The sequence below is a fragment of the Haliotis rufescens genome, unplaced genomic scaffold, assembly GCF_023055435.1.
Source record: "Haliotis rufescens isolate VD_foot unplaced genomic scaffold, xgHalRufe1.0.p SCAF_1, whole genome shotgun sequence".
Taxonomy (NCBI): domain Eukaryota; kingdom Metazoa; phylum Mollusca; class Gastropoda; order Lepetellida; family Haliotidae; genus Haliotis; species Haliotis rufescens.
The window spans coordinates 3,999,851-4,024,199 of record NW_025963779.1 but is presented as its reverse complement, the minus strand read 5'-3'; the positions used below and the strand labels follow the sequence as shown (position 1 = coordinate 4,024,199).

Genomic DNA, 24,349 nt, shown 5'->3' with positions numbered 1-24,349 from the left:
GTTTCCTAAACTGAGAGAACACCTTCGTGGAAAGCACTATTACGACAACGATGACCCCACAGCTGCCGTGAATGGGTTTTCAGGGTGGCTTCAGAAAACATTTTCTTCACTATCGTTATGAGAAGTGTATTGAAAAGCAGGGAGATTATGTTGATACTTTCAGAATTGTTGGTTTGTTTGTTAGGCTTAGAAGGTTTGACCTGGCCCCGTAATGTCTTCTATTAAAGACGAACACAACGTGTAGAGAGAGCACGCAAGGGCTCACCTTCCCAGCTGCCTGAGACCACAGGACGCCCCAGCCTCAGCTATTGCATAGGAGATATGTTTATAAATGCGAATTCCAGTTATATTGATATAATACCTGTATTTTATTTACCTACCCTCCCTTTAAATCCGATTCGGTGTGCTGCCTCCCGTGCTGCTTTGAATAATTTCGGCTCCCTCTTCTCAAGTAGTGTCAATGAAAAATCCACAATTTTTTCAATCATTTTAGGCAGAACCTCCTCCCGTCTGAAACAGATCCGATGTCATCTATTTCATAGTGTATTGGACAACTAACTAATGCAACAAAACAATTCTTCGGCACCTCAGCCCACAGAGATGGCCATGATGGTCGCTGGAAAGTTAGCCAGGGCACCAATGCAAACAGGGTGAGTGAGTTAGTTTCACGCCGCAGTCATCAATATGTCAGCTACAACACAACGGCCTGTAAACATTTGAGTCTTGGCCATGTACACACGTGATTTGAAAGCATGAGTGACGGGCTAGGTTGTCATTGTTTGGCACATGCATACACAATAACGGCGTCACTGGTCTTACAGATGGCGGTGACTTCTCACAAAAATGTTACACATATTCCCCTATCAAACACACTGAATCCATAATGTCTATGCCACTGGACAAAAGGATTTAAAGCCATATTTCACATGACAAACATACCAGTGACACTTAGCGACAGAGTGAGTGAGAGGTTTTCCGATTATGTGACAGCATGTCAGCTCAAAGTAGGAGGACTGACTGAGTATGGTTTTTTACGCCGCTTTTAGCAATATTCCAGCAATATCACGGCGGGGGACACCAGAAATGGGCTTCACACATTGTACCCATGTCGGGAATCGAACCCGGGTCTTCGGCGTGACGAGCGAACGCTTTAACCACTGGGCTACCCGACCGCCCCAAAGTAGGAGGAGAAAACCTGACGCAATATAGATCTTTTGTCACTTTTGTGAAACCCACGGGCACAGATAAAGAGCTCATAAACCAAAACTAATAATCAGGGTGAATCTGGGATACGAACCATCGATCATAGAATTCTGACATGCCAAAGAGATGCAACACTACACATCAGCTTACAAAAGGGAACCTTTATGTAGTCCAAGGTGTCCTGTACATTTAACACAAACAACTAACCCACCATTAGACAAGTTGGGTACCCGTGACCACTCACAGACGAAATATATTATATATTAATTCTTTCAATAATGAAATCTAAATGCAGACACACAGTATACACAAAGTGGGAACGATATAGCGTCTCAGAGGTTTACACGATTTCATATGTTCAGTGGCCTGATGTTCGTATATTATTTTGCACTGCTGATTATGTACTCACTCCAACAAATACCCGAAATGGGCCGTGAGATTGCTGAAGTTACTGCAATACTCCGTTGTCTGCTTATCATCCCCATTCACTTGGACTTGTGTCAGGAGGTCAAACAGGTCACACGCATCCTTCAAGTGATCCTAAAATACACGGAAGTAGCTAAGTTGGTAAAACACAAACTACTTTAAGAATTACTTTATGCAATACGTTATGTCTTCGTCGGGAAGGGAATTTGCATGAAGGATACCTCTTTTCTCCCATCCGGGATCGGACAAGTCGGCTGTCTGAAGGACAGTGAGGAATCGGTTCAAGGCTGGATATCTGGATAATGACTGTCCTGTACAGAATATCAACAGCAAGGCCGACATGGCGTATGGCACGTAATAATCATTCGACCTGGAGAAAAACCTCCAACATGATTTTTCTGTAAAAGTTTGTACAATTGAAATCAATCACTGAAAGATGATGACTTCTAAAACATCTTACCTTCCATTGCATCTTGTCTTGCGATTCATACATCATCATCTTAGCTGCTTCGATTGTTCTTGGTTGATATATTCGTATACACGCCTTGATCAGGTCTATAGTTAACCGGCAATGTGCAGGAGGCCTGAAAGATTTTTTATGCCAACAGCCATTAGGTTTCATCGATTCAAACCTTAATCATCCGAACATTGCAAATGCGGATGATATTCATGGACGGACCTACGTCCAACAAGGGGATAGTACCCTGTTCACAATAGTTGATTCATGCATCTATTTGAAAATACAACAGTTGATGAGGGCATCTCGGTGTATATCCCGGGTTGATATGAACGACAAATTCCATATGAAAACAGAAAATAATTGTTTGAATTTCAACTAGACTGTGTATGTAAAACCTATCTTGTTTGTTTGTTGTTTAACGCCACACTAAACACTACTCCAGCTATATGGCGGCGGTCTGAAAATATTCGAGTCTGGACATGACAATCCAGTAACTGACATCATGAGCATCGATCCACGCAATTGGGATACGATGACATGCATCAACCAAGTCAGCGAGCCTGACCCCCCGATCCCGTTAGTCGCCTCTTACGGCAAGCATGGGTTGCTGCAGACCTATTCTACCCCGGATCTTCACGGGTCGTAAAACCTATCTACGGATTCGTAAATAAAGCGAAAACATTGGGAAAATAAGGATTTCATTTTATGACCTCGACTGCATCATATGCATATTTTTGTGAATTGCCATCAAATAGTGATGATACCAGGTATTTATGAAATGATCTCATAGAAGTTATTGATTTTTCATATCTATATACACTTAATCTTTGTGAATATCCAGTTTAGCAGGGTTGGTGGTGGTGGGGAGGGTTGGCGATTAGGGATGGTTCTTATGGAAACAGCAAATAACCACACTTTGGCCAAGATTTATCAGTATATGTTCAGGCCCCAAATCAGCAAGGGTGGTATGATTGATCGAAGATAGTTCAGTGTTTCGCCCATGCCATGGATAGCGGCGGTATGACTGATCGAGGTTTTCAGTATCACGTCCATAGGAGGGATAAGTCGTATGATTGATCGAGGTTTTCAGTATCACGCCCATAGGGGGGATCAGTGGTATGATTGATCGAGGTTTTCAGTATCACGCCCATAGGAGGGATAAGTGGTATGATTGATCGAGGTTTTCAGTATCACGCCCATAGGAGGGATAAGTGGTATGATTGATCGAGGTTTTCAGTATCACGCCCATAGGAGGGATAAGTGGTCTGATTGATCGAGGTTTTCAGTATCACGCCCATAGGAGGGATAAGTGGTATGAATGATTGAGTATAGGTTACAGTGTCTTGATTGTGTCACGGCTTACAGTGTTTCACCCATGGCATGGATTGGTAGGAGAAAGTGTCACGGCTTACAGTGTTTCATCCATAGCATTAATTGGTCGAAGAAAGTGTCATGGCTTACAATGTATTGCCCATGGCATGGCTTGGTCGAAAAAAGTGTCATGGCTTACAATGTATTGCCCATGGCATGGATTGGTCGACGATAGTGTCATGGCTTACAGTGTCTTGTCCATGGCTTTGCTAAGGACTGGATAGATGGCATAATCCACATAATGGACTCTCATCAGGGTGTGGTCATCCAGGTTGGTCAGAAAGTCGATCAGCTTCGTCGTCATCACAGTGAACATCTCAGAGTTGCCCTAGAAAAGGCAGATCACAAAACATGTGACTTGCAAACACATTTTGTCAAAATCCAGTAATCTGGTGCTACATATTTGGTAATTATATGACGTCATCAGTCATGGGTTACGTTTGTGCCGTGTCCTGCATATTGGATGCGTGTTATAGGAATGGCTTTGTTACCTCCCACAACACGCTGACAATGACCATGTCTAGGGTGTATGCTGCAACTTATCAGTGAAACAAAGTGGAAGTGTGCTATTCCACATCTATATGCATAACATTATCATAATAGGCAAACCACAGTTCATAGCATTTTGGAGGTTTAGTTATTGATTTTACGCCAAATCCTTCTGATTACCTGTAAGGAATTGATGTTGTTGTAGAAACTCCCCACTGCTTCTACAATGGAGTGGATTGGACTTCCTGCCTTGGTGTCACAGATCACAGCCACGAAATCCAGGATGTCCCCGTACACCTTGTGGTAAATGTGGCCATCCCTACAGTGGAATCATATCAAACTGTTTGATGTGGTGGGTTAGGCTAGTGGTTAAAGCGTTCGCTCGTCGCGGGTTCGATTCCTAACTGTGTAAATTGTGTGAAGCCTATTTCTGGTATCCCCACCGTGAAATATTGCTATACACACTCACTCACTCACTGACTTCAATCGTTTAAATCAAGATGACACTTGAAAGCACAACCGTTGACCAGTCATCGAATATGCCATCTCCCTTTGGAGGCTTAACAGGTTTTACAAAATGCTAAACGAATTTATTTCTCCAACAAACTTTATTAATTAACATTCTACTGAATAATTAAAATGTGAATCTTCTTAGTTTGCAATTACCCTGAGTAAATAATACAAATTCCAAAAACATGCCTTTCCAATCCAATCTGGTATGTAGCAGAACTTGACCTACATCGTGGTCACTCTTCCCTATTGTCAATATGGCTGCAATGTTGATGTTGACAGTTTCCATGCCTCTGACAATTTAAGTTACACAAACCCGACAACACCGATCTATGATGTGCTTCTACATTGACCTGTTGACTTACTGGTACAACGTGATTACCAATGAAACTGGAGTATGACTGAACAGCCGCTATTTAGGCTGCAGACGAGGCGGCTATTTTGACACGAGGAATCTGATTTGACCTGTTAATTTCAATTTCACGGACTCAACGCCAGCGTTTGAAAGAAATGTGACAGTTGTGGCCCTGAAACAGTGGTTGGTGTTGGATTTGCTTCACAGTGCTTGTTCCGAAATAAATTTCATCAAGTTTGATAAGTTGTTATGTTCAAGTGCGTGTGCTGTGACTTCAGTGATTTTAGGACATTGTTTTCGTTTCCTTTCGAGGGAGGAATGTTTTCTGATGTACTTTCAAATCCTTACGGTGGTGGTTGACGTAGATGGCAACGAATATTGATCACCAAAAACTGTCCTCGTAAACAACATGCTGTTATGAATAAAACAATCTTCAAATCCTTTTTTATAATGTGATATTTTACTTTTATTGTCGGTTGTTTCAATGAGGAAATGTCCTGTTCAGAGTCTGTTCGCCATCGAACATGTCCCCAACGGTTTCATAAACATTTCATTTGCATGCAAAAGATATGCCTTCGTAGAGTCTTGTAATCTCATCACCGAAGCAGTCAGGGTTACAGACTAGAACATCATATCGTCGCTATATATCCGATAACAAACTAGCGTATTTCCTCTATTAGACGCTTGGCGATCAATTAATTTCATGGGAACAGTTAACCCAGCGTGTAGTAGAGACCTGGTTTGTATTAGAGACCTAATGTATAGAGGAAATATCGAATCATTTTATAGTTCACATGGGTGATCGATCGGCAGCCATTTTTACATGAATCAATATGTAGGCTATCGATATCTTCATATGCACGTTTTGTTGCGCGAAAAGGCTTAAAAGGATTTCAAAAGGGGTTTCCGTAGGAAAAAGGAAACCTCTTTTTAACCAATCAGAAACAAGCACTCTTCAATGTGATGGAAGACTGACAAGCAATCAGAGCACAGATTCACGCCATTAAGGTGCAATGACAAGCAATCAGAGCGCTAATCCACGTCATCAGATGCAATGACACGCAATCAAACCATTGTTCCACGCCATCAGCTACAATAGCAAGCAATCAGACCACAGATCCATGTCATCAAAGTACAATGACAAGCAATCAGAGCACTGATTTACAGCTTTAAGTTACAATGACAAGCAATCAAGGCACTGTTCCATGCCATCAAGGTTCAATGACACAGACAGGGTTAAATACAGATTCGTGTCAGTGATCTAAGTTCTACAGTTGTCACTTACTTTATAACTGTCAGCAACATCTTCACAACATCGTGCAGCCTCTTAACGACGGCTTCACAGTCTTCAGTTGTCAGATTCGTTTGACAAATGATGTCCTCAATCTGTTTCAAGAGGTGTGTAAGGTGTCCGGGGTCCTTTAAACCCTTCAGTAAAATACATGCACACTAATACGACCTGCAGTCACATTCATCTACATACTGTGTACATTGTGTACATTTATTTTACATTTGAAGACCAAACATTAATATCAACATGTTGGGGCCACGGGTGTATCAACTAGGTCTTAATCACATCGCTCCATATCAACAGATTCAACTACAAGACGTTATATTTCGACTTTACCTTCATGTCCTCTTTTTAATGAATAATGAGGGGTTGTGTTCTTGGTTTGGCCTGCCACGGTTCAGCCACAGATTTAGATTCGGGCTAAAAGTCTGTACTGCTTGAATGTTGAATAGTTTCAGCCTCAGTAACTAGACTGCTTGATGTGTCGGAATAGATTTGGCCTTAGAAATGTCCATACTGCCATATTGTGTTTTGGAAGACGATAATCACCACATATACGTTCTTGTAGTCGTAGTTGTTAAAGATGAGCATTGCCAGATGATCATGGACCTCCCTGACTTCCTTCTCCCGGGAGGTAAACCCGAGATGGGCGTGGAGGTACAGCTCTATGAACTCAGCCTGGGCCTCCGCGAACGCTCTCCCGCTGAAGTGACACATAGGTAGGCCATCATGTGTGTGAACATTTATACTTAAAAAGACACGCCGACTGTTCAAAGAGGCGTTTGATCTAACCTAGGATGTTTGCACAACCTCAACATACAAATAAATAACAGAGCTGCAAGATTCAAACACAAAACATAAATCCCGACTGTCCATAAGAAACCAGGACATACCATACTGGATTAACACGTCCTCATATATGTGGGGTGAGGTGACTTTCGTGGCGTCCCAGGTGAGGTGAGGTGAGGTGATGTGACGTGTGTGTGTGCTTCTCGTCGGTTATACAGTGCTAGCCCACTGAGATATCATGTCGCAGTTTAACATGGATACCCCACTCAAACACAAAGCATGCTCATTCTAAGTCGATTCCTCCTGGGATCGAACCACCGACCTTCGCACCTTCGACAGACGCTCTATCTGCTAGACAACAGAGGCGGCCAGGAGATGCAATCACCTACCTTTCAATCTCTGGGCAGACACGTTACCCACTAGACCGTGGAAGCGGCCTGGGGATCGAACAACCTACAATCTACTATCCGGGCAAACGCTCTATCCACTAGCCCGAGGAGACACTCCCCATAAATATATTCAATGACCGAAACGACCATCAGTGAGGACGTATTCTTATCTCAGAGGACAGTACGACATCATGTCTCAATTATATACTGAACCGCAAAAGAAACGTCACCCCAAGTAGCATTGCATAAAAAGTTTTCATTTAAATATCTGGGTAAATTTTGTCAGGGTTTCTCAATTTAACATTACCTTGTCCGGAATAAATGGAATTTGATGATAAACAACAAAAAAACAAAGCAGATGACAATAAAACTGATCGCCCAAACGCATCACGGCAACGGCCATGGTAACCCGATGCACGTGAATTCCGTGCAAATTGAAATGCACATGCGTTCCCCAATTTCATGCCATAAAAAATCCACCAATATCGGATAACATTCATTCGTTATTGTATTGCTACCACATGTCAAGATTGAAAAGAAATCAGCGACACCAAGCCCTTGGACGATTGCAAGCTGGACAAACTGCCCGGCAACTAACCAATGCATTTCAAGTCCATGTAAGGACCATATACAGGCTCCAGCAACGGTACCAGACCACCAGCACTACAGATGACCGACCACGTAGTGAATGACCAAGTGTCACAACCCGACGTCAGGATCATCAGATTGTGCGACAGCATCTTCAAGATCGCTTTGTTACTGCTGAGGAAACTGCTCGACAGACCATGGGGACACACCAGGGAGACACCGTGCGTCGACGATTGATGAGCAGACACCTCCACTGTCACAGGCAACACCGAGGACCCATTCTGACACCACGTCATCGCCGGGACCGTCTTCAGTGGGCAACACAGCACCAGCATTGGCGCCACTAGCAGTGGGGAAAAGTCCTCTTTTCAGACAGCAGACGACAGAAAGAGAGTCTGGCGACGCCGTGGGGAACGCTATTCGGATGCTTGTGTTGTTGAGAGAGACTCGTGGGGTGGTCCGAGCATCATGGTGTGGGGTGGAATTGGTCTTTCACAGAGGGTCGGCCTTGTGGTCTTCCAGAACATCAGTCAAGGGAGAGGCAATGGTGTCACAGCAGTTCGGTACATTGATCAAGTCTTGAGACCACACGCCATACTTCATTTGGTCCGAGCATCATGGTGTGGGGTGGAATTGGTCTTGCACAGAGGGTCGGCCTTGTGGTCTTCCAGAACATCAGTCAAGGGAGAGGCAATGGTGTCACAGCAGTTCGGTACATTGATCAAGTCTTGAGACCACACGCCATACTTCATTTGGCACGTCGCCGCAAACACGAGTTTCAGCATGATTACGCCCGCGCCCACACTGCGAGAGCAGAATGGCATCAGAACCATGCAGTGTCCTGCCCTCAGTCCCGATTTAAATCCCATTAAGCACCTGTGGGACGAGATTCAAAGACGGCTGAATGACGTCCGACCAAGGCCGACAACTGCAGCTGAACTGCGTCAGGCGTTCCTCAGAGTGTGGGCTCGAGTGCCTATGGGCTTCATCAACTGCCTCATCCATTCCACGTATCGACGTTGCACGGCAGTCATCAATGAACATGGCGGACACACGAGATACTGACTTGTGATGCCATTTTCTCAGAGACTGGTGTTATGTTTCACTTTCAGAACATTTGACACTTTAATTTCAACCTTGATGATCAGTTTTGCCAAGTTTCATCTTTTTAATATGTCTCAAAGTATGTCTACAGTGTTTGTTTATATCTATCCATGGGGACGTTTCATTTGCGGTTCAGTATATTATCATCTCACGGCCCACATGGGACGCTTCTCCGAACCAAAGGCGTGTAAGAGTGTCTCCTCCTGCATAAAGAGTAGTCGATGTTACCATGGTTTAACGTATTAGTAACTGAAAAGATGGTTTACCCCAGATTCGTTTTGTCAATGAGTTGCTTCATACAAGCATCGAAAGTGGATTTAAAGCCGTCCCAGCCTGTCCATTGTTCCTGACTTCTGTATTCCCTCTTCAGGAACAGGATGTGTTTCTTCAGCTTGGATCCCGTGAGGCTCTGAAGTATCATAAATCTATTGCGGATGTTTGCCATAGTAAACACAGGAAACCCTGCTATGAAGTTAAACATGTTATGAGGTTTTACTTCGAAAGTAATACCTCAAATAAAAAGCTCGCAAATGCTGGAAAATCTATGGAACATAAATACGAAAGGAGGTTGCTTTAAATCATTAATGTAAGCAGTATTTCTTTCGTGTGGCGCTTTAAACATTTTGGTTCATACTTGCTGAATTGTCGAGATGTATTTTGTTGAAGACACTAAAATGCTTGCTTACGATGGTACATCCAGTAGTTCAGTTGTATCACCGCGTGTCAGCCGTGGGAGAGTGAGTGGGTGATTTTGGTTTAACTTTAAGTTTAACTTAAACTTCAGGATCTGATATCGTTCAATAACCATTAAATTCCCTTCCTTCTGTTTCCTATTTAGATCTATGCATAAAGATTCAGAGTGACGAAACACTTTTCACAAGACTGTATGACAAGAGTGAGTGAGTGAGTATGGATTTACGCCGTTTTTAGCAATATTCCAGCAATATCAAAGCGGGGGATAATCTCGAGCAATATACCTGCAGCTCAAGTCTTTGTCTACATCTGACAACTTTTGAGGTACATTCGCGCATGCGTTTTCTACCAAGATTTCAAAGGGTGTATACGACCCTTGCTCAGAAGTTGTTTGATGAAGGTTACAACATTCAAGGCCAAAAGTATTATGATGGACATGTGGAGGACAGTTTCCTAATGTGACGCACAAGTAACAAGAATGATGTCGGATGTAGTTCCCTGTTTCGACTTGTACTACATGATCCTGTGGGGTGAATAATTCACTTGCACGTGTTAGTGACGGGTGCCATAAGAGGGGCAGTATACGCTCACCTTTTCCCGAACACCTGGTATCATCACTATGGTATGCATGCTCATGAAATGGTCGGAATCGTAAAATTGACTACTTTTTGCAGAGATTTCTTTTGAATATGGAAAGGTTTTGTTGCTTTTAGTTAACAGTTCAGTTCTATAACGACGTGTCAGCTGTGGGTGAGCGAGTGAGTGAGTGAATGATATGTTTTTTAACAATAGTTCAGTTATATTACAGTGGGTCAGCTTCATGTGGGAGGAAAGCCCCATGTGATACAGATCTTAGACGTCTACACTTTTTCGGAACCCTCGCGCGCCGGTATGGTTCTGAAAAAAATCCTTCAATCGTACATTTCAGGTAGGTAAACAAAATGAAGACTTACATGGTAGTAGACTTTGAAACCGAAGTCACTGTCGCTAAGCATTTTCTTCCACAGCTGCATGTGTGTCGTTCCCGGACCCTGCTGGATCAGGTCGTGGAGGAAGTCGAAGCAGAAGTCGTGGATGCGGGACAAAGAAGTTATTTTCCCGGAATCCTTCAAAATTCTGAAAACATAGGCCTGACTTAGGACCATGGTATCCCAGGTGAGCGAGAACATCCACGTCCCACGGTAATACTGCAGGGAAGCGGTGGTTGTACTTGCTGTCCGCAGTCGTGCCTGACTAGGGTAAGTATTGATCAGACAGTTAGTTAGTGAGTGAGTGAATGGTATTTTACGCCACACTTGACCAACCGACCCTGACCACGAGATCCAACTAGTCGCCTTTAACGACAAGCCTATTACAACATGACTGTCTTCTCATATCATTACAGGGAAGATATTGCAGAGTGCGGCGTTAATCAACAAACAACAACAAATTACAGGGAAGTGTATCCTGTGCGTTATTGAGAGGGATTTAAGTACTTTATGGAAGCTGTATACTTACTTGGACAAGGTCATCAGGTTGTCCAGAACGTCCATGACGGTGTAGTATTGTGTCGTGTACTGTCCAGGGAAGTCTGGTCGACACACACCCTTCCTCAGCAGCCTGAACGCCGCGAGAACATCCTCCTCGCCTGCCTCAACCTCATACTTGCTTGAGTGTCGTTCCAACTCGCTTCTTAACTCTTGCCGCTCAGTATGGCCAATTGTCAACATGTCGTATTTTTCTAATAGGAACTCCAGTGAAACTGTTCAACGATCAAAAGTTTTAGGTATACACACCAAGCTGCATTTTAGTTTTAACTAACTACAAATATGATTCTTGCTAAAACAAAACTGTTTGATCAGGGTTACGACATTCAAGGCCTCAGTGAAGCTCTCAAAACGTTTTACGGCAGACATGTGGTGGACATGATGTCATGATGCAGTTCCCTGTTTTCACTTGTACCAAATGTTCCCGTGTTTTTAGTTGACTTCTCTTTGCATGTGTTTGTGACGGCTGCCACCACCGGGGCAGGATGTGCTCACCTCTTCGCGTGCACCTGGTATCATCACTATTTGATTATTATTCTACGTGAGTGAGTTTTGTCTTTCTGATTTATTTGTCTCACACACTCCAGCGAGAAAATCATTTATCCTAAACCTAACATAACCTATACAGACTTGTACTAAATATAGAGCTTGGAAATCATACCATCGACACATTAGTGATTGAGTCGTGTCAAAGGCCCCTTTATAAATTTCAGTTATGTCATTTTAATCGTACCCCTGCTTATATCTCAGGTACTGTGTTGAATGGGCTGGTAGCGTATAGTTGTATCTCAGGTACTGTGTTGAGTGGGCTGGTAGTGTATAGTTATATCTCAGGTACTGTGTTGAGGGGGCTGGTAGTGTATAGTTGTGTCTCAGGTACTGTGTTGAGTGGGCTGGTAGTGTATAGTTATATCTCAGGTACTGTGTTGAGGGGGCTGGTAGTGTATAGTTGTATCTCAGGTACTGTGTTGAGTGGGCTGGTAGTGTATAGTTATATCTCAGGTACTGTGTTGAATGGGCTGGTAGTGTATAGTTGTATCTCAGGTACTGTGTTGAGTGGGCTGGTAGTGTATAGTTATATCTCAGGTACTGTGTTGAGGGGGCTGGTAGTGTATAGTTGTGTCTCAGGTACTGTGTTGTGTGGGCTGGTAGTGTATAGTTGTATCTCAGGTACTGTGTTGAGTGGGCTGGTAGTGTATAGTTGTATCTCAGGTACTGTGTTGAGGGGGCTGGTAGTGTATAGTTATATCTCAGGTACTGTGTTGAGTGGGCTGGTAGTGTATAGTTGTGTCTCAGGTACTGTGTTGAGTGGGCTGGTAGTGTATAGTTGTATCTCAGGTACTGTGTTGAGGGGGCTGGTAGTGTATAGTTATATCTCAGGTACTGTGTTGAGTGGGCTGGTAGTGTATAGTTGTATCTCAGGTACTGTGTTGAGGGGGCTGGTAGTGTATAGTTCTATCTCAGGTACTGTGTTGAATGGGCTGGTAGTGTATAGTTGTATCTCAGGTACTGTGTTGAGGGGGCTGGTAGTGTATAGTTGTATCTCAGGTACTGTGTTGAGTGGGCTGGTAGTATATAGTTGTATCTCAGGTACTGTGTTGAGTGGGCTGGTAGTGTATAGTTGTATCTCAGGTACTGTGTTGAGTGGGCTGGTAGTGTATAGTTGTATCTCAGGTACTGTGTTGAGTGGGCTGGTAGTGTATAGTTATATCTCAGGTACTGTGTTGAGTGGGCTGGTAGTCTATAGTTATATCTCAGGTACTGTGTTGAGTGGGCTGGTAGTGTATAGTTGTATCTCAGGTACTGTGTTGAGTGGGCTGGTAGTGTATAGTTGTATCTCAGGTACTGTGCTGAGTGGGCTGGTAGTGTATAGTTGTATCTCAGGTACTGTGCTGAGTGGGCTGGTAGTGTATAGTTATATCTCAGGTACTGTGCTGAGTGGGCTGGTAGTGTATAGTTGTATCTCAGGTACTGTGTTGAGTGGGCTGGTAGTGTATAGTTGTATCTCAGGTACTGTGTTGAGTGGGCTGGTAGTGTATAGTTGTATCTCAGGTACTGTGTTGAGTGGGCTGGTAGTGTATAGTTATATCTCAGGTACTGTGTTGAGTGGGCTGGTAGTGTATAGTTGTATCTCAGGTACTGTGTTGAGTGGGCTGGTAGTGTATAGTTGTATCTCAGGTACTGTGTTGAGTGGGCTGGTAGTGTATAGTTGTATCTCAGGTACTGTGTTGAGTGGGCTGGTAGTGTATAGTTGTATCTCAGGTACTGTGTTGAGTGGGCTGGTAGTGTATAGTTGTATCTCAGGTACTGTGTTGAGTGGGCTGGTAGTGTATAGTTGTATCTCAGGTACTGTGTTGAGTGGGCTGGTAGTGTATAGTTGTATCTCAGGGACTGTGTTGAGTGGGCTGGTAGTGTATAGTTATATCCCAGGTACTGTGTTGAGTGGGTTGGTAGTGTATAGTTGTATCTCAGGTACTGTGCTGAGTGGGCTGGTAGTGTATAGTTGTATCTCAGGTACTGTGTTGAGTGGGCTGGTAGTGTATAGTTGTATCTCAGGTACTGTGTTGAGAGGGCTGGTAGTGTATAGTTGTATCTCAGGTACTGTGTTGAGTGGGCTGGTAGTGTATAGTTGTATCTCAGGTACTGTGTTGAGTGGGCTGGTAGTGTATAGTTGTATCTCAGGTACTGTGTTGAGTGGGCTGGTAGTGTATAGTTGTATCTCAGGTACTGTGTTGAGTGGGCTGGTAGTGTATAGTTGTATCTCAGGTACTGTGTTGAGTGGGCTGGTAGTGTATAGTTGTATCTCAGGTACTGTGTTGAGTGGGCTGGTAGTGTATAGTTGTATCTCAGGTACTGTGTTGAGTGGGCTGGTAGTGTATAGTTATATCTCAGGTACTGTGTTGAGGGGGCTGGTAGTGTATAGTTGTATCTCAGGTACTGTGTTGAGTGGGCTGGTAGTGTATAGTTGTATCTCAGGTACTGTGTTGAGTGGGCTGGTAGTGTATAGTTGTATCTCCACAACAAATTGTTCTAATGTGTTGTGTTGAGGCAAAGCAACAAAAACTGGGCATTTGACTTCAAATTATTTTGGATATATATTGCGCACACTTGCTGCTCTATTCAATGACATATTTTCTTCCTCAATGTACGATATTGTAATTATTTACCTATTACGACATTGTGGGGACTAAGCAGTAGAATCTTAGCATATTCTCGCTGGTCTCTCCGTGGCCATTTTTCTTCCTTCAACTCCGTGGCCATTTTTCTTCTTTCAAGCTCTGTACAATCTTTTAACACTTGCCTAAATCTCAGCAAACAATTTCGATCCTTGCTGATAAAATATTCAATATCCAAGAAAGCATTTTCATCCCCATCTAACTGATATAAAACCTATTATAAAACGAAATCTCAGGTTGTCGTAGAGGCAAAGAAATGAATGTTAGTGACATGATGTGATGTGTCAGATTGTGTTTCATAATACCCCAGACTAGACTGTCCCCGAGTACTATTGCTGACTGTGGAGTAGACCAACATACTCACTCACTCACTCACTCACTCACTCAATGGTGAAGTAGAAACGGGTTTGTAGAAATCAAAGGCGTGTCGACTCTTTGAAGTGGCTGTGAGAGCGTGAGTTGTGTTTCACGCCGCTTTGAACACTACCCCAGTTATATTACGGTGTTTCAGGTACACTGTTGGAGGAGGTCGGACGTGATCCAGGTCACAAATGTTACGACTTTGGTGAAACCCGCCAGCACTGGTGGGGTAAATAATCAGGGAGAACCTGTGATCCGAACCCATTACCACAAGCGCGGATACAGCTCTTTAACAAAAGGAGGTGCAGGATTTGAAGCAATGTGTGTTTGTTAGTCGTGATTAGATTTGTTAAACTAGTAAGTTATAGTGCTGTAATACTTTTGCATCTAGTATACCAGATCATTAATATGCTTCAACAGATGGTCGGATGCACACAGTGTCGAGGTCACAGACTACACGCTTCTCCCTCGGCCTGCGTAGTAAACGACTTGCGGTACACTGACAGCTGCCGTCACTATTGACCGATTTGCAATGGTTCATTCAATAATGTTTACGTCCATGGCAACGGACAAACAACCTCCTGCTCTCTCGCTTGTTCCCAGGTATAATACTGGTATTCAAAAGTATGTCGCAATACGTCATGTGACAAGGGCCTCATCGATGGGTCCGTATATGACAGTATGTGTACGGTATGTCAAACTGACTGTTTAGGGCATTCCATCCGCCCCGTCTGCTGTCTCCGTCTTTGGCTGATTCCAGTTCCTATTACAGGGTCAAAGACATATATTATCTACTGCTAGAATTATTTACACCAACATTCTTGTGAAGCGTGACAATCCTTCAGTTCAGTCACGTGTGCTTGGGATAACCCGGGATGTTAGTCACTGACCCGTGAAAGGACATGTGACCCTATATTACTTACACAGTATTGATATGCATGTCACCTCTTATATGAGGCTTAAAAAATGAACTGTTTGACATCGGAAGAATGAATACAGATATCTCTGTTTTAAGTAGAGTGAGTGAGTATTGTTATACGCCGCTTTTAGCAATATTCCAGCAATATCACGGCGGGGGACACCAGAAATGGGCTTCACACATTGTACCCATGTCGGGAATCGAGCCCGGGTCTTCGGCGTGACGAGCGAACGCTTTAACCACTAGGCTACCCGACCGCCCTGTTTTAAGTAGAAGTATGCAAGCCATTTCGTCATGTTTTGATTGACATGTAGGGTATTTCACACAGTACACCACATTCGGATTGGATGACACACAAATACCAAAATAAATAGTAATATATTCATTCATTAAGCTTAACCATTTTGTTGTTATTGTTATTATTATTGTTAATATTATTGTTGTTATTATTTTATATTATTATTATTATTATAAACAATATTTAATGTATTTGCCACTAATATTAGTATCACTGTTGCTATGCAGGTTTACAAAATGACAGAAATGTATTACCGTATTTTTGATCGTCAAATCGGACTCGATCGCCACAACAACACATAGCACACGCCATCTTGAAACTCTTCATAGTATTCTCCGTACAACCATTTACTAGAGGCTAGATATGGAACGCTATTGCCTTCTGTTGAGCGACAAGCCAGTCAAAGCACTGATTAAATACAGACGTTTTTCGTGGGTAAACGACCATGCCACTGTTTGAGTGTACATAAGACACAACGTAGCATGTTCTTAATGCGCCTGTTAACATCTGATGATGTAATGGCCTTACATGTCCAGGTGAGATGCATTGTTCGGCATGAATCCCTGGAATTAGTTGTCAGGCAAATACCATTAGTCAAACAACAACAACTTTAACTGGGGGCTCTGTCCCAACGCGTGACATCTACAAATGCGCTGTCTGTCGATGCGAGGAGCTCAAGGTGATTGCCAAGTGAACATATTACCGTCACAGCGGGCGTTCTGCTCGAGGCGCTTTTCATGTATCTATTTGTTAAGAGGTCAGGTTTCCAATAGTAAGACCACGTTTCCTGGAAAAACAGAAGTTTTTCAGCTGAACAGAATAGACAGAATATTGGTTTCACTCTGATGAATTAATTGTTGTTATTTTTTAGTGGCAATTCATATATTTATAAATAGGACTTGTTGATTAAAAAGAATTCCACCGTTATAACTCATTTTGTTTTACTGACAATTATTCATATACAACTTTTTCATAGAATACTTTTTCTACTTATGTAGATAAAATATTATTTTCACCGTAACGAATTAAATTTCCTTTTTTATGATTTTTTTTTAGTTATGCCTGTAATGTTGATTAAGGCCAATACAGATATAAATTGTATGAGTTCGCGATTGAAATGTTAATCACGTGAAGATCATTTTCACCAGGCTCCACCAAAGCCCGTAATACCTAATCTACTTATCCATTTTTAAAATGTTACACGACAGTGTTAAATAAACGAAGCGAAAACACGTGTCTCATTACATCAAGTTTTGTAGTATTTAGAAGGCAGTTCATATTCAGCTAAAAGTTCAAGTATCATGAAAAATATAAATAGATATATTTTTTACTTCATTCTGCAGCCATTATCATTTACAATACGATGGCCGATAAAAATAGTGTGAAAATGTAAACTTAGCGGCGGGGGGACGGGTTGTCCACTCGCGAGGGTACCGCAATTCGCTGTGCTGAGTTGCGGTACCTGGGCACGCGAGAAAGCTATGGTTGTGGGTTCGAATCCCGCTTCGGCCACTTTTCCTCCGGTTTGTCAGCACCATACCCGTATTCGTTTTATACCTGCGTCACTTCGAGCCTTCAATCTGACACGCCGTGATATAACTTTAATAGCGTTCAAAGTTAAAAAAACCCCGATGTAATAAAAACAAGAAATAATCCACAGAAGAACAAGAAATAATTTAACAGTTGACATGGTCATTTTCACTGACTTGATAAAACAGCTACGAACTAAGACAAAATTCAAGCAATGAGACTTGCAATGAACACAAAACGCCTCAGGATACCGACGTCTTATAACAGCTTGAACACAATTCACGTGGCCACTCATATTTGAGGCACCCTCATATAGGCATTGTTGACACTTGTCTCATTCGAATAGAAAAGACTCTGAAAGACTAGCTGCCTTTGCTTCAGCGAAACCTAGAAAAGACAGTATTGGTTCGGTTTTGGTTGTCCTTGTTCAGTGGTTGCTTCAATAGATGAGTCAGTTGCTTCATCAGCAGTAACCAAAAAGCATCTCTGTGAGTTACATTCATCAACTAACTTCTTTCTGATTTGCGATGTGCAAAGATTGAAGGGGAATACCGAAGCCAATCATTCTCATCGAGATGGGTTGGATTAAACTTTCGTTTCACACCTCTAATTCTGTTAAGTCGTATTTTATTGAGATCTCATACCCAGCATCTGTTGATTCGTCTTTTTAGACGCGTAGGCCGAACATGATCAGCGCTAAGGTCACCTAATGTATGTGAGCCTTCGTCAATGCCAGAGAAGTGCAAGGCGTGTGGGAAGCAGTAGGTGTTAGAGTACCAGTAGACGTAGACGTAGAGAGTACCAGTAGACGTAGATGAAGACGGGGACCGAGATAGAGAAGACGGGGTGACTAATTTAGTCTCTGATATGGATTCTTTAACAAAATAGGAATACATTCTCTTGAAATGATGATTAACCATTAATGCAAATTCACGTTTGTAAGCACTGCTTTCTGAAAGAACTTTAATTATAAAACCTAACTGTTTCTAGATGTAATATGGGAATTATTAAATATTTAAACTTCGGATATAGTTACTTCATAATGGCTGTAAGCAGAAACCTGTTAATCAACCTTGCACTATGACAGACGTTTTATGTTTAAGGTGGTCTCCAAAAGGCGAACACCTGGCACAATTTTATGACACTTTTGTAAACACACAGTGACTGTGCAAAATCATTGAATCAGCAAAGCAATTTGCGTTTGGCTATGAACGGAAACATTATAACATCAGAACGAGAACTGTGAGGGTAAATACCAGAGGCCATTTATGCCAGAAGATTTGCAGAACTTGCGGCATTTGTTGAAGACGCGCTTTCTGACAGAGAATTCAAACTCTCCAATTTAGTTCACACTCATCAAGGCTGAAACACAGCTTATTTGCTGATTTTTCCCGAGTTTCAGGCGTTCAAAGAGGGAAGAGACATTCTCTTTGTGTCCAACAGTAATGTTGGTACAGCCTTGCAGAAGACCACTGAGATTGATGTTGCTGGTGATGCATTTGTGTTTTCTAAGGCAGCAAGAATCGTGCGTGAAGAAATGATCAATGCATCAACATCGTTTGAGGGTACATTTTTTTCAGGCTGTCAAGTTGAAGCTGTTCCGTCTGCTTTGCTCATTCTTGTGGTCACGGACCATCACTACACACCACGTGTCAGCTACTACTTTTTAACACTACAAGACACAATCCAAAACAAAAGCAACCAATACGCCACAACAGGTCTCGGGAGTCTCCTTTGCCTGTGTATCTTGGGATCCTCCTTCACAAGACACGCAATTGGAACTGGTTGAAAACCCTTTGACCTTCGTCTGTCTGTGTCCTATGACCGAGTTCTAGAGATTCCAACTGATATTGGCACCAAGATTTGTAACCACACCACACCACACCACACCACACCACACCACACCACACCACACAACCAAAAGCGACACACAGCCCATTAGCACACTGCACAGGGATGTTCTGCCTAGAACAACATCACTACATAGTGGCTGGCCTTTGGCACAGGAAAGAACTTCCGACTTATTCCTGATTCACATTAACAAGTTGATCAGACAAGAGTCCCAACTTTCCCACCCCCCATGCTTTGATAGAATGCGATACTTTTCCCTTCATCGCTGGCCTGGGATACCTGGATTATATGTACCCTGGGGCCACTGCACTAATGAACAAGCCACAACTGACAGATGTCACTAAGCCTCTGGACACACTGGTGAGATCACAGGAAAGAGTTGCAGAACGTTGATTTGTTACCTCATGATGAAAATTCCAATAATTGTATATTCATTGAAACAGCCATCTGTAAAATGCTACCCCTGCGTCACAGGTCCATATGACACAGTTGAACCAATCAACTCAACTCGAAAGGTGCACGGGAATCACGCACGTTGAGACGCCCAACGCTAACACAGTATTCGTGCGTGCTTGATTCCCGTGCACCCTTTCGAGTTTAGTTGATTGGTTCAACTGTGTCATATGGCCCTGTGACGCAGGGGTAGCATTATGCAGATGGCCGTTTCAATGAATGCTCGTTCCACCCGTGACAGACAGGTCTGGTTGTTGATGAAATATAGTGATAGCTAAATAGACAGATTTTTTATTCATGCACCGATTGTCTTTAAATGTAATATCCAGTTATGTATGACTGTTTAAGAATCTCATACCAACTTTGACTGGAGTAGGTCCGATAGTTTTTTCAGATATTGTAGTAAACGTCGGTACTTTAAATTACCTTCCAGACTACAGCCAAGACCCATCATACTGCTACCAACCTGTAGGTCATATATTCACGGATGAATTGACAATAACAACCTTCGTCAGTTATTCAAAGATTGACCAAAATAACGTGAGCAACTCCCTACCAATTGCAATCACAACTTTAAAATCAGTATGGATGCTGTCGAAGCATATGCCAAACAAATGGGCCAAAAGAGAAGAAGAACCAGCTGAATGTCTTTCAGGGTGGGTAGGGTCAGTGGTGATGTTGTCGTTGGTAGGATGCACAAACTGAAAAAGAGGAAACAGAAAAGGAACAAACCCATTTTGTCCCAGCCAGCAGTCATCCAAAGTCTTGCTTCCCTACATGAATAGTTAGTAGTTGTTCCCATTGACAATGCCTCAAATAGGATAACCACTATATGTAAGCATCACTACATTAAGTGTTTGATCAAAGAACGTGGTATAAGTGACATATCAAATACTGCCACATGTAAGGCCAGTATGTTAACTGGGGAAGAATTCTGCCCAAACCATGCATCAGTGCTGCTCACTTGACTCTAAAACCTGAAGACATGGTCATTCCTCTTTTGCATAGGATTCCAAAAGCGCCATAAAAATCCGTGCAAAGAGAGATATTAACAATAATTCTTCATAGAATCAAGGAAATACTTTCTTTATATTCACAAAAAGAATTTTGAGACAAGTGAAATAAATAGTTATACCATGTGAATTCTCAAAAACCAAAAGGATTTGCTTGATTTTTCACAATCTCAGAAAAGAAACAGGTTCCATTCTGTCAAAATATTTAATTTCTCAACTTTGTACACCACATTCCCACATGGCAAACTTGAGGAAAAACTTCATTCCTTGATCCATGGGGCTTTTGTTAGGACAATGTGTCACAAATGAAAGCAAATGCCATCTGAAGTTAACTGAAAAATCAATATGTGAAATAGTAGACTTCCTTATTGATAACATCTATGTGAAAGTTTCGGGTAAGACATTTAGACAAGAAGTAGGCATCCCCATGGGCACCTATTGTTCCCCCCTTCTTCGTGATCTGTTTCTGTATGCACATGAATCAGAATTTCTGCTTGGATTGCCAAAGTCAAAACAAAGTAATTTGATTCCTTATGAACATGGAAAAGGCTTTGTCGCTTTTATTAAGTAAAACCTTCAAAATGTTTTATGGTAGACATGTGAAGGGCGTTTACAATTATTGCCGAGTACCGAAATAAACAAACAAATGATACATCTATATGTGTATGTGTTGTTACATTTTTTTGTATTTAGTTTTAGTTTATTTCTGATGTCCACGAGTATGTGTTTTGTCAGTTGGTCCATATCACAAAATAGTGCATTTCAGAAGCAAAGTTTCATGACATGTTAAAAAAAGATTTATTTAATAATTATACCATAAAATAATTTACAGTTCCACACGACATCTGTTACATTTTCGTTTCATGATTGTGACAGTATTTTAATTCACTATGCACTGAGAGTAGAGACTACCCGACGCCATAAATAACAATAAACTGGCAATAATAGTCAAGTAAAAACTAATTCTGACACTCATTAGTTTCAGTCATGGTATTGTGATGTAAAATGTGTTCATATAACCGTCACTCTTATGTGCCACACTTCACTTCTAATATACGACTGACAAGAAACTTTGATTGACAGGCTCCTAAACTTTGATTGACATGATCTTTTGTTCTTTGTGAGTACGTTTTACACCATCCACAACATCGTCTTTTCCAAATAGATGTCTCCTTATCATGGTAAAGACGTCAAGACATTATACTTTGTATGCTCGGACGTCAAGTGCCTTTCAGGCCAGGTGAGCTAAGAGGTGACTAATGGGATCAAGTGGTCAGGCTGGCTGACTTGGCTGATGCATGTCATCGTATCCCAGTTGCGTAGATGCGCATGATGTCAATCACTGGATTGTCTGGTCCAGACTCGATTATTTACAGACCGCCGTCATATAGCTTGACTATTGCTGAGTGCAATGCAAATTTTGTATCATTGTGCTGACTATTTACATTGATGAATTCTGCTGGATGAACAACTTCTTTATTACAATAAAGAGCGACGTTTCGGTGTAGGTTCTAACACCGTTATCAAGCAAGTGATATACAGAGTGTGGTTGGCAAGTATATATACAAGTAGGAGGCAATGTTTATACAGTAGAGTAGATGTTATACTGGAGTAGAGAAGCCTGTTATGTATATTAGGCTGTCCTTGATGTTTTGAAAGAACCTTGCAACATTGAAGTGTGGTGTTTTTTTAAATATCTCCATTATGTACTTGTATTTTTTAAAATAATTGTTATAGTATAGGCTATAATATTGCTGCCCTTTCACTCGCAGGATCTCACCCTCAATACACTGTTTGTGACCATGGAACAATGGTGAGTGAGTGAATGTTGTCACACACCACAGGCCTGGAAAATGAAATCATAGACTGCTACCTTCCACACAAACGTACACCATCGTCCGTGATTACTAAAGCAATGCTTGCCTTACACACATGTCCACGAGTACGTTGAATAGTTATAGGGCCAGGCATTGAGACCTAACTCGCAGGAAAAGCATCTGTTCTGCAATACACATAACCCTCTCTCTCCCTCTCTCTCACACACACACACACACACACACGACATGTATGGCCCTTTTCCTGCAAGGCACGTCAATAGTTTTAACATATTTAAAATAACTGTAGTATGATCCAGTTACCTTGGTTTTTGTTATCAGTGTTGAGAACAGGCATATAATGATCCAGTTACCTTGGTTTTTGTTAACAGTGTTGAGAACAGGCATAGTATGATCCAGTTACCTTGTTTTTTGTTATCAGTGTTGAGAACAGGCACAGTATCATCCAGTTACCTTGGTTTTTGTTATCAATGTTGAGAACAGGCACAGTATCATCCAGTTACCTTGTTTTTTGTTATCAATGTTGAGAACAGGCACAGTATCATCCAGTTACCTTGGATTTTATTATCAGTGTTGAGAACAGGCACAGTATCATCCAGTTACCTTGTTTTTTGTTATCAGTGTTGAGAACAGGCACAGTATCATCCAGTTACCTTGTTTTTTGTTATCAGTGTTGAGAACAGGCACAGTATCATCCAGTTACCTTGGATTTTATTATCAGTGTTGAGAACAGGCATATAATGATCCAGTTACCTTGGATTTTATTATCACTGTTGAGAACAGGCATATAATGATCCAGTTACCTTGGTTTTTGTTATCAGTGTTGAGAACAGGCATATAATGATCCAGTTACCTTGGTTTTTGTTATCAGTGTTGAGAACAGGCATAGTATAATCGAGTTACCTTGGATTTTGTTATCAATGTTGAGAACAGGCACAGTATCATCCAGTTACCTTGGATTTTATTATCAGTGTTGAGAACAGGCATATAATGATCCAGTTACCTTGGTTTTTGTTATCAGTGTTGAGAACAGGCACAGTATCAACCAGTTACCTTGTTTTTTGTTATCAGTGTTGAGAACAGGCACAGTATCATCCAGTTACCTTGGTTTTTGTTATCAGTGTTGAGAACAGGCATAGAATGATCAGTGTTGAGAACAGGCATAGTATCATCCAGTTACCTTGGATTTTGTTATCAGTTTTCAAAACAGGTAGGCAATGATACATTTTACCTTGAAACATTAGCATTAGTCAGCTAATAATGAAAAAGTCAGAGAGTAAAGTATAGATTTATTCCCAAGTTATCTTTAATTCTGTATAAAATTCACTGATTTTGTTTCAAACTGATTAATCAACATTTGAATAAAAGGCACTAACCATTCTTACAGATGGTGAAAATCCAACACATCTCCAAATGACAACTATTGAATGTCAAGTCAGAATGCCAAAGTTGAGTTGAGTTGGGTGGTGGTACATGTCCTTGTTACATGGGCAGTCATGTTAAAACTATTAAGAAAAGATAGTCCTTAAGATAAAAGCTCCTTTTGATACATATAACATCATGCAAATTAGATGTATACTCCCAATCAAACTATTAACATCACAACTCTATGTTAGAACAGGGAAATAGACACTGAAATTTGAATCTGAAACACTTCTTAAAAGAAATATGTGAACTTGGCCCCAGCAAAATAAGTATAATTTCATTTGTTAAAAAAACA

General features: G+C 41.7%; 1 protein-coding gene across 1 annotated transcript in view; it reads right to left on the bottom strand.

Moving 5' to 3' along the window:
• Window positions 1-16,380, bottom strand: part of LOC124147003 — a 28,699-nt gene extending 12,319 nt beyond the window's left edge. The window contains exons 1-11 of the mRNA XM_046517593.2: window positions 16,202-16,380; window positions 11,166-11,409; window positions 10,622-10,784; window positions 9,242-9,384; window positions 6,655-6,808; window positions 6,100-6,242; window positions 4,130-4,268; window positions 3,649-3,788; window positions 2,090-2,213; window positions 1,613-1,743; window positions 381-510 (exon numbers count right to left, since the gene is read on the bottom strand). Coding sequence (XP_046373549.2) covers window positions 381-510; window positions 1,613-1,743; window positions 2,090-2,213; window positions 3,649-3,788; window positions 4,130-4,268; window positions 6,100-6,242; window positions 6,655-6,808; window positions 9,242-9,384; window positions 10,622-10,784; window positions 11,166-11,409; window positions 16,202-16,274 — 1,584 coding nt within the window. The 5' untranslated portion in view covers window positions 16,275-16,380. The remainder of the gene's footprint in view (window positions 1-380; window positions 511-1,612; window positions 1,744-2,089; window positions 2,214-3,648; window positions 3,789-4,129; window positions 4,269-6,099; window positions 6,243-6,654; window positions 6,809-9,241; window positions 9,385-10,621; window positions 10,785-11,165; window positions 11,410-16,201) is intronic.
• Window positions 16,381-24,349: the final 7,969 nt, after the last annotated feature.